The sequence below is a fragment of the Bidens hawaiensis genome, unplaced genomic scaffold (assembly GCF_021521415.1).
Source record: "Bidens hawaiensis isolate Kalapana, Puna unplaced genomic scaffold, B.hawaiensis_p1.1 tig00014463_1, whole genome shotgun sequence".
Classification (NCBI taxonomy): Eukaryota; Viridiplantae; Streptophyta; class Magnoliopsida; order Asterales; family Asteraceae; genus Bidens; species Bidens hawaiensis.
In genome coordinates this window covers 507,804-519,858 of record NW_027492258.1, presented here as the reverse complement: position 1 = coordinate 519,858, position 12,055 = coordinate 507,804, and the positions used below count along the sequence as shown (strand labels likewise).

General features: G+C 33.8%; 1 protein-coding gene and 1 non-coding gene across 2 annotated transcripts; one reads left to right on the top strand and one right to left on the bottom strand.

Annotated features, from left to right (window-relative positions):
* Positions 1–5,749: 5,749 nt before the first annotated feature.
* Positions 5,750–6,316, bottom strand: LOC143546752 (uncharacterized). The gene has a single exon (XM_077038342.1). The coding sequence runs from the start codon at positions 6,314–6,316 to the stop codon at positions 5,750–5,752; it is 567 nt and encodes a 188-aa protein (XP_076894457.1).
* Positions 6,317–10,405: 4,089 nt separating this feature from the next.
* On the top strand, positions 10,406–10,493 carry LOC143546783 (small nucleolar RNA snoR109). The gene has a single exon (XR_013137651.1). It is a non-coding gene; the product is annotated as a small nucleolar RNA snoR109 (small nucleolar RNA).
* Positions 10,494–12,055: the final 1,562 nt, after the last annotated feature.

Sequence of the window (12,055 nt, the reverse complement as noted above, 5' to 3'; positions counted from 1 at the left end):
GAAATTACAACTTAGATATGTTGTCTCGAAAATAAATCAACCATAAACACCGTAAAAAGGAACCCCTAGCTTAATAAAAAAAATCATATTGACTTTAATCATATAAACCACTTGTTGTTATTCCCTCTATTACGGGGTTGTTTTACATTATTTGTTTCTAATTTTATATATTTTTTTGGATTTTAATTTAATTTATTGTAAGAAAGACAATAACATACTTTAGATTTGATAATGAAATTGGTTCACAAATAAATGAGATACTATAACCCGGTTTAAAAGTTATTTAAGTTTGGTAAGACTCATGACACACTTATTTTTTTACTATAAAATTGTTTATTAATTATAACTAATATCTTTTTAAAAAAACTCGGATACTGATTTTTAGTGTATCCATATTTTATAGGATTTTCTATATCAAATATTTGGTAAGATTAATTTTTAATTTATTGAGATGTTATAACTCGTTTAAGGGCTATTTGAGTTTGGTGAGACTCATACCCTTAAATTCGGGTCAAATGCATGAAGCCACTATTTACAAATAATGCGTATGGTAGCTTGAGAGAATGTATGAAAGTTTCATTATTATATATTTAAGATAAAGAATTACGATACGAAACTTAATAAAAAATCTAAAAAAATAAAAAACAAAAAGAAATCTAAATTTAGAGTACATCAAATAACATAAATATGCCATATGCTACATAATAAATATAAATATAAATGTTGGTCTTTGTTTGCTAAAATTAGACGGTGACTCGAACTTTCATATTCTCCAACCTAATTGCCACATTAAATCATGTGGAGATGGTAGGTTTTAGCTTTTAAGATGCTATCATCATCATATAGTAACTAGGTTCTACCACTATTTCCTGAAATTCGATTTAAAAAAACTCAAACTCGAGCCCGAACTAACCTAACCTGAAAAAAGACAAACTCGAACCCGAACTAAAGTAATTTTGGTTGGTTCATGGGCCAGAATTCTTATTTTCAGGTTAACCCAAATAAACTGTTAGTATTAAAACGAAATATATTTTTATGTATAATAGGTTAAACCTTAGCCACTAAGGTTATCAGAATTTGGCCCAAATCGATTGTTCCCTTTCTAAGTATTATGGATATATTTATGACTAAAACCAACCATAATCGAACACTCTAATTAATAGTCACGACAGATTGAATATGCTTATGTTTGGATTTTTTTTATGGTTGGATTTGTTAAAATTTAATTTTTTCTTGGATTGATTTATTAGATATGTTGGTTTATTATTTGTTTATCTACGTTACAACTAAAGAATAATATGTTAGCTTTAACTTTAGCGTTGTAGGTGTTAATATTTTTTTTAGAATACTTAAAACTTGATTAACCTGACCTAATAAAACCTGAACCCAAATAACTCGTCACGACAATGCCTGATAAGTTGGTGATAACTCATCACGAATCTTTCAATATTATTAAGAACGAAGACCACACAAAAGACAATGACTCCAAACTTCTATTTATACTAACATTAACTTATTCCATACTCGAAACTATAATTCCTGACCTACGGGTGCGCGTGGTGCGGTTCGATGTGGTTTTAGGCTAAGCCAAAACTTCGGGTTTTGGATTTTTTGAAACCGTTCGGTTTCAGTTATTTCGATTTCGGTTTTTCGATTTTCAATTTGGTTTTGGTTTTGTCATTTGAGCTTGAAAATTTGAGGCCGTAAAAAAAGTTAGCAAAAAATATCATTAATTTAAGTATAAATAATTTTGTTCATTATTAACTAATAGACTATTACGCATTTAACCAAAAATACATGAGTTACATATTTATTAAATTCTTATATTACTTAAAATAATTAAAAAATATATATAGAAATTTGGTTTGGTTTGGTTTTTTCAGTTTTTATTACATGGAAAACCAAAACCGAACCTTTAGTACGATTTTATAAAAACATAAAACCAAACCGTCGGTTTTTGTTTCGGTTTGAATTTTTCGGTTTCAAATGATTTTTTCGGTTTCTTGCACCCTTACATAATAATACTCAACAAACACATAAGATAAATTCCAACTCAAACTAAAACTCTAATTCTAAATCTAACAATTATATCCACAAACATTATCATAATCATCTCTCTCTCTCTCTCCCCCCCTCTCTCTCCATAAATTTATCTATGATCATTTTCTTTCTTTGTTTAATTATATAACAAAACATAAAATAAATTAAATGAGAAGTAAAGAAATAAAAGAAGAAATTTTCATTTCATATTGGTAGAGGAAAGAAAAGAAGAGGCTTCCACCATGGTATGAATAGGAATGTAAGTTTTTTGTCCCACATTGCTAAATTATAAAACTAGTGAGCTCTTTATAAGAAAAAAAACTCATATGTTAATATTCTTATAAGACAAATCACACCCAGTGGTCCTAGCGGAGGGTGCGAAGCACCCGCACGCGCACACACTTGGGATCGAGATCGGGCGAAGTGCGATGAGCGCAAGCCGCTTAAGGGCCGCCTTAGTTTTTTTGTGGAAAATTACAATTTTTAATAATCCTCCCATCGCGATACGCGACATGTTTAAATTAGTCTCATTGCGTTACGCGATGACGCGACGTTGAAGTTACGCAGACAAGACACATGGTATGCCACGTGGCATGCCTAGGTCTGATTCGGCAATGCTACAAGACTCATCGCGATACGTGTTGGCCTTTTGTTTATAACCATCGCGATACGCGACGGGTTCCAAAGTCAGCTATAAATAGATTGGAAACGGGACGTTCATTCTTGCACCAAATTATATTTTCTCTCTGAAATATCTTATTATATATTAAGAAGATGGTATAATACCCGAGTGATTGTAGCGATATCCTATCCGATTGAAAGAAACTTATATACGTGAATCCAAAAGCTCTGCCTATCAAGGAAGACATTGTGCCATCGTATAAAGTTTCTAATCTCGTGATTATAGTTATGATTATTGGCTTTATACTAATCTAGATATACTACATTGTGTTTAACCTAGGTGATTAATACCAGGAAGCGTTCTTTAATTGTAAACATGCAAGGTGAGACATTCGAGTTTTTGTACAACTCACATTTGCGTGAGATAACTATGGTTCCGACACTGTCATGTTATTTTAAAAACCTATAAAACTCATGGCAGATGTTCTAAATGATTTCAAAAATATTTTTAAAATATTTTAAATATATTACAATGATTAAGTCTCTATAGACTTACGGGATGGTTACTATCGGTATTGTGGAGTTTTGTATACAAGGTTTGCCTACTGGGCTATTACACGTTATTTGTTGGACAAATGTTAGCCAATAAGTAATATGACCACAACCATAGATACGGTCGAGTGACAAATACCTTTTGGTAATTTGTAAGCAGGCAGATGTAAAAACATCTTAATGTTGTAAATGTAAAATGTGTCATTTACAAATGAATACACTCATCAGTATTTCTTGCTGATCAAATATTTTAAATATGTTTCAGGTGACTTGTTAGAGACAAATGAATGATGCATGCGGTCTTCCAGCTTAAATAAGTGGCTTGTCACCAGAATAAAAAAACATGTTTTTGTAAATTAGGGTTTATCCCTATAAAAATTATGTTTGTATCAAAAAGGGTTAAATTCCCACTTTATAATAATACGAATCATGATGTTTTTTTATAACTCTGATCATTTTTTCTAACTACGGTTTTGTTAAAATATCCCGCTGTAAAATAATTTAATAAACACTGATACCTCCAATTCATGTTCACGGCTTCCTCCCAGAGTATAGGGGTCGGGGGAAGTGACAAATTATTTAGCTCTTTTGCTTGTGAATTATTAGGATTAACCCTTCAATGGCGGATACATGTATGATATGATGAACACATCCTATGACGAAGCTAAAAGTGTCTTTTTTTCTTAGCAAGTCCATGGCGTTCTTCTTCGTTGATACGGTAGTCCCTGAGTGCCGGTTTTAACATGTATGATATTATGAACATGCATGATATTATGACCACACACTAGCAATAAGACAGAGATGGTAAAAAGTAATGACAATATAATAGATGAAGAAACAAATTGATTACACCAATTGTAACAGTCCGGGATGGCTTCACCAAGATGATGTCTACTTTTCACCCGACAAGTTACTTGGCCATGCAAAACACGTCTTGATAGGAAAGATACCCTCCTACACATGTCCATATTCTTCAACACATGTAATAGAAATATGGCTAGATACCCTTTGCCTAGGCTGGTGACTCAAAAATCCTACATGCAACAAAGTTAAAAGATTAGCATGAACGATATCGACGAGGTCATACAAGATGTAAGAGTCCCAACTATCAAATAAGATGTCTAAAACGCAAACTTAACTCACGTGTCATGATTAGGTATGAAATCGGTACCAGCACTGGAAATCACCAAACAAGTGTATCGATATCGAAAATACTTAGTACGGTAGCTATTTGGTACGATACCGAAGGCAAAAATTCGGGAAAATACCAGCACCACACCGATCCTGAAATCTCAAAAAATCGATACCGAATTGGCACCGATAGAACCTGATTCGGCATCGACATCGATAGGTACTCGGTATTATTTTCTCATCCCTAATCGTGATTTGTGTAAATGGCAACATGCCCGAAGGTGAAGATATCAATCGGACCAAAGGTGGGTGACTTAGAATGGAAAACCACATTTCTTTAGGTACCAAAAGTTAGGGTCAAGTTATTTTATAAATGAGGATAAAAATAAGAATGATAAGAAAATTTACAACCACACAAAAAAAACCCCTAAAAGAGTATAAAAATATCATAACTCAAAATTTAATAAAAAACGAATAAAATAAAAACAAAAAAATGTTTCCACCATCTTCCTCCGTTTAAAAAAAGGACACAATGTTGAGGGAAAAAAATCTTTGTGTCGTTTTGTTTATCATTGTGTTTATTTTCGTCATTAATTGTGTCATTTTTCATTAACATTGTGTCTTTTTTTCTTGACATTGTGTTATATTACTCAACATTATGTTATATTTTGTTCGGCATTATGTTTTATTTTGCAATATATTGTGTCTTTTTAGTTACAGTTGTCTTTTGTTCATTTTCGTCATTGTGTATTTTCGTCGTTTTTAGTGAGAATGATGGAGGAAGCATTTGATTTTTTTTTTAAATGATTTTTTGTGTGACTACAAATCATTCTCACACTTCTCATTTTTGTCTTGCTTTATATTATAAATTTTTCCCAAAAAAATATCAAAGATCATGTATCCAAAACATAAACATTAAACAAGGTAAAGGTAATTAAAGACACGTATTTTACTTTACAAGTTATAAAAAATAGAAAAAATATACGTTTAACAGGTTTTAGATATTTTTTAAAGAAAACTTTATTAAAACAAAACATACACCAAACCCATAAAGAACAAAAAAGGCTAACCTCTCCACGGAGAGACTAGAGGAGCACAACCAAAACCAACAAAACAATTACATAAGGGCATAATTGCACCAAGTAGGCCAATCAACTAACCTTTTCTTTAATATGTTGTTTAACCAAAGAAAACCCAAAATTCTAATATATCCCATAATCTTTTTTATCTTGATCTCTTTACCTTCATATAACTTTTCATTCCTAGCTTTCCACAACCGCCAACATCCGATAATTATGATGCCTTGGACAATCTCCTTTTCCTTAACCCCCCCTCCCGGTGCATGGATATGAATTTCCAACAAATCTTTCACTGAAAATGCAAAAAATTGAGGAATCTTACACCATTAACTCACTTTTTTCCACACCATAACAACGATTACACAACCGGTGAATAAATGGTTGACCGAGTCTTCACCCTCACCACAAACAATACAACTATGATCTTCCACCTTTATGTTCCTTTTTTCTAAATTATCCACCATTGGAAGCCAATTCAAAACCGCCCTCCACGCGAATATATTACATTTAGTTGGGACCCAATCACTCCACTTCAAAACGTAATTGGCATTCCCTGTACTATCCTGGACCAAACAATTTCTCACCGACTTGACCGAGTATTCGCCGGACGGATGAGCAAGCCATTTAGCATTGGAGCACCCTCTAGCCATTATAAGAACCTTAAAAATATTCTCCCATTCCATCAGCTCCACCTGTGTTGATGGTCTCCTCACCCAATTCCATCCCCAATTAATAATATTATCATGCCACCAAATCCTTTCCTTGATTTTACACTTCTTTTTCTTTTCCAATTTAAAGAGGTTAGGGAAGCTATCTTCCAAAGTTGCAACCCTAAACCAAAGATCTGTCCATAAGCAAATTTGATCTCCAACTCCTACTTCCTCTTTAATCATATTTATGAGTTTAACACCCCCCAAACGAAGCTCATATAAAGTTTTGGCAACCCTCTTCCAAGAGCCTGCATATTTCTTATTAGCAGGAACAACTCCTTCCCAACCTTTAGCTTTATGAATCCCCTCAACTACTCTCTTCCATAAACTGTTTTTTTTTTTCAGTTTTGAGTCTCCAAGCCTATTTCGTCAGAAGGGAAACGTTTGCCACCTCTAACTTACATAGTCCCAGCCCATCCATCTTTTTTTGGTGTAGCTACCCGGCCCAAAGCAACCCAGTGTATCATCATCATCATCATCATCATCGTACTCAGTATATCCCACCAATAGCAAAGCTATGTTAGGGTCTGAGGAGGGTAAGATGTAGACAGCCTTACCTCTACCCCATAGGGATAGAGAGGCTGCTTCCGGTGAGACCCCCGGCTCGATAGTAGTTTTGCATCAAGCCTTGGACATAAAGCACATAGCACTCAATCATCGGGATACCGGCTGATTGGTGCATGTACCGTCGTCTTTCGGCTATCAACGCCACCACATGATGCCTGATTAACCTTCCGCCACTTTTAACGTTATTTTCACGAGATTAGTAAAATAACGTCAAAATTAGTGCAATTTCACTTTTGCCCACCCGAGGGTTTACACATATATACATAATATGCGCGCACCTCAAGCAGGGCGTAAAGCAACCCAGTGTATCTTTTTGGAATTTGATGACCCGCCCCAAAGGAACCGCTTGATCATGCCTTCTAGTTTTTCTACTACTTTTATAAGGGCTTGAAAAAGAGACTAGTAGTATAGCGGAAGACTTTCTAACACCGCTTTAATAAGGGTAATTCTCCCTCCGATAGATAACGAGTGAGCTTTCCAAAGAGATAATATTTCTTCAAATACCCTTATCACCGGGTCCCAATTAGAAGTCATGTTCATGTTTGCTCCCACCATAATACCGAGTTATTTGAACGGAGCGAGCTCGCTTTACAACCCAAAACTTCTACCATATTGATGATCTCCCTCTCACTAACCTCGCAACCATAAAGTGTATATTTGAAGAAATTAATCTTTAGCCCTGCACATAACCGAAAGCATCTGAGAATTCTGGTCACGTTTCTAAGGTTATCGTTGGATCATTCACTGGCAATCATCGCATCATCCGCGTATAAAAGGTGAGAGATAACCGAACCCTCGTTAGGTAACTGAAGGCCTTTCATAATTCCCACATCACATGCTCTAACCACCATACAAGACAACGCCTCCATTACAATAAGGAAAAAGAAGGGGGACAGAGGATCTCCTTGCCTAATCCCTTTAGAGCACTGAAATTTGAACGTAGGAGAACCATTAACCAAAACCGCGAAACGAGCCGAAGAGAGAACTCCTTGAATCCATCGACACCACCGATCCGGGAAACCCATTTGTCTAAGCATTAATAGAAGGAATTCCCAGTTGGCATTATCATAAGCCTTTTCAAAGTCTAATTTAAGAAAAAAAGATCTGATCTTTCTCTTATTCATCCATGCTACCACCTCATTACCTATCAAAGGCCCATCCAAAATAGCTTTACCTTTAAGGAACGCTGATTGATATTCTGAGATAACCGACTCAATAACCTTTTTCGTCCGATTAGCCAAGACTTTAAAGATCATCTTGCTCACAACCCCAATTAGATTAATAGGCAAATATTCATTTAATGTACTCGGATCTTTGTTTTTAGGGACTAGCGAGTTTAAGGATGAACCACAATCGCTACTTATAACTCCGTGTTCATGGAAGTGGGAGAAAATCTCTGTAATGTCTTCTGCAAAAAGTTCCCATAAATGCTTTATAAATTTAAAGTTAAACCCATCAGGCCCTGAAGCTTTATCACTTCCACAACCATACACAGCTTCTTTTATTTCTTCTCGAGAAAAAGGAGCAAGACAACAAAGCTTCTGAATAATTGAGCATTTTGACTCCTGGACATATAAACCCCGGATGCATCTGGACCTCTTCTTTAAATTTGTTTATGAAGAAACCAAACACTTCCTTTTTAATCTTTTCTGGCTTCTCGCACCATCTCCCGTGTATAACCAAACCTCGGATTACATTTTACATTTTTCTAGTATTAATCAAACGATGGAAGAAGGCAATATTTTCATCGCCAAGAATTAGATTTAACTTTAAGAAAAAAAATATATCAATATTGTCATTACTACTTTGAATAAAAGAGGTAACCGAATTGTTAACTTTCACTTCAATTTTTAGATGTGAAAAACAAAATTATGCACATAATAAAATTATTAAACGCAAATGAGCTCCGGGCTGGAGACCGCAAAAGTGTCAAGTTTGAATCTGATTTCAACTAAGTTTTTCGTAATGGTCCTTAAGCAGTGGGGTTTTCCCATAACAGGTGGAGATGGTGATTTTAGATTACCCAGTGTTGTTTTCGATCGTGGACATATATAGTCGTCTTTAATCATTGTGTTAGTCAAGATAGCAAAACTTTATTCATCGGAGACTAGTAATAATTAAAAAAAATTGTTAAAACTTTCATGAAAAAGTCAATAACTTTGTTAAATCAAATGATCAACTTGTAAGTTGTAACTAAACTATTTTTCTTGTGTAAAAGTCATAAATTTGACTAAATATATTTTCTAAATAATGACTTGGCAACTCATAATTAGTCAAAATTTAATAAAGTCACATCGGCAACTTTTTATATAAAAAAAATATAATAACATCTTATTTTAACCAATGTAGAGTTCGAAACTTATTGTTGATCCTTTTCTAAAGCGTACATTATATACAAACATAAAAACTCTTGTAAAAAAATCAATTTTTTTGTATATACTCCTCCATCCCATTTTAATTGTTCATTTTTTCATTTTTGATTGTCCCAATTTAAATGTCATTTCTATACATATAAATTCAATTTTCAATTGTGCCCTTACTATTACATATGCTAGTAGTGGATTTTTTAGTCAAGGAAGAAAAATGGTTTTTAGCCATAATAACTTAAAGGACATTATTGTCATTTTACAGCTCATTAAATAAAATGATAAAACATTTCTTAATTTGTGTGTTTTGGGTCTCATGACATTTAAAATGGGACGAAGGGAGTATTTACAAATCGAACAATATGTACACAGGTTGAACTCTAAAAGTAGGCTTTGTCTCATGGAGGGCTATTTTTAATAGGCTACCGATGTCCGTGGAGTTGGCGAAATGGAATATTTTGATTGGTCCATTGATGTGTCCGGTATGCGATGTGGAGGAGGAATTAGTATGTGATTATTTCTTGTGTGCTGGCGCAAATAGTTTGGAGATAGATCAAGGTATAAGTAACTACCGATTTATGCCTTTTTGTGCTAGGGGGTTTGGTGGATTTGCATAAGCACTCGACATTCCCTAAAGACAAAGTTAAAGTGTTCCACGCGGTGTGTTTGATGTCGATTTGGTGTAAATGAAAGAAACAAAACGTGTTATTCCATAACGGAACTCCGATACACGTGATCGTCTTGGTGGAAGAAATATAAACGATAAGTTATATTTGGACAAAGAATTGATCTAAAAAGATTGGCCTATCGTGGAAGGATCGATACAGGTTTCGAATATAATTTATGTATGTGCTCGTTTATTTCGTAGGTGTGTGGGACGTTTTTTCTAGCCCATTGCTAGAATTTTTAATAAAATATTGTTTTGTGGGTCGTTAGAAAAATATATATACACAGGTTGAATATCTTTTTTACATCGTTTTAAATTTTTTCATATCATTAAATTAAATCTACTTAAATATAAGAAATAACACTCCTTATAAAATTAGTGTCTACACTGTACAAGCAACAACCCTAATTCGGTGTCCACAAGCAAGAAGCCCATGAGGCCCAATAACGTACGGCTGAGATCTCATCACACAACACGACTCATTCTCCATACGCCTATATATATCAGTCTTCACAATTAGGGTTTCATATAATATCTCAATCATAACCGTCATATTTTTCATCATCATATTTTGTAACTACATTTTTGTTTTAAAGATTCAGTAATAGTTTATGAAATGCTACATTGTACCAAGAGTAAGGTCGATTAATACCTTGCTTTTGATTGCCAAATCGGCTGTAGCTAAATCAATTCAGAAGTTTTACTGGCCGGTTGTCGTTATTTCCAGTCGATAAATCTGCTTACCGAACTTCATAAATTTATTAATTATAATAATAATGTTTGTACGAGAAGGTATTTTAGAATGAAATCGGTCGTTTAATTTGGGCCTTTTGAATATTATCTTCTCGAATAGAAAGATAATAATCGTGTCACCATCCAGGCAATATGTTTTCTTTTAGATCCGGTAGTATTTTGCGTCTATCGGTGACTACACTTTAAACCCATCACTAGAATTCGTTTTATCCCCTGTTTGCCCACCCTTTGGTTTTTTGCATTTTGAATGAATAAAAATACACGTAAGAACGGGTTATGTGTAGAATTTGGATTGAGACATAAAACAAAAATAGCTTAGTTGCCTTAGGACATATGTAAAATTGTTGAACCACTTGCCTTTTTGCATTATGAATAAATTATTGGAGACTAAAATTAGACGGTTAAAAATTTTGTTTTTATTGACAACGTTTAAAGTTAAACTAAGATTGAAAAGATTATAAAATATTAACCAATCAAATAAATTTAATACTCCTTACACACCAACTTTCTTCGTATTATGTTTAAATGTCAAATCATTTTAGAGGAAACAATATGACTTCACTCTTTGGATTTTAAACATTTGGTTGTACCATCTTTCTTTTCGACACAATTGTGAATAGTAAAACTGTTAAAAGTTGTAACACTCTAATTTCAACTTGTTTTTTCGTTTTTCAGAAAACTCCATTAGTTTTGTGGCTCGGTTTAGAGGCCCATGCCAAGTTATATATTTAATATGGTCTCTGTCTTTTTTGGGAAACGAGTTCATGGAATTGGCGAAAAAGAACTTTTCAATTGGTCCATTGATATGTCATGTATGCTATGCGGAGGAGGAAACGAGTAGATTGTTATGTTAAAATAGCCAAGACGAGTTACTATTTAACTACTCGTATAGGAATGTTAACAAGGTAAACTAAACACGAGTTAACTATAAATAAATTACTCGTATGGGTAATGTAAATCAGCTAAACTTATCAGAACGAGTTAATTACTAATAAAATACTCGTATCGGGAATGTAAACAAGGTAAACTAGTCATGACGAGTTAACTACATATGAACTACTTGTATGCGTAATGTTTACCAGGTAAACTTATTGAGACGAGTTAATTACCACTAAAATTCTTGTATAATGAATGTAAAGTAGTCGCTGACCAATATCTACTCGTAACGACTAGTTGACCAAACAAACTAACCATTCCGGTTAGTGTTTTGTAAAACAAGCCAGTTTGATGCATTTGGTAAACAAACTCATCGTCGTGGACTCGTGGTTAATTTGATAAGCTACTTGCGACTCTTAAGGTTTTAGAATTTGCTCGACGAGACTAAATGATATCTTATTTACTCGTGAGCGTTGATTATGAGACTTCAAACTTATTTAATCTTCACGAGTAGATGATTAGTGCAACTAGTCGTTATGGTTAGTTCATAGATACGTGACAAGTTTTAATTGGTTATATAAACTATCGTGGTTAATCATAAACTATTCGTCACGACTAGTTTATAATACCTATTTTGAAGATTTGTTGAAAATGACACCTAAAATCTAAAAAACGTATTCATAAACGCCTATT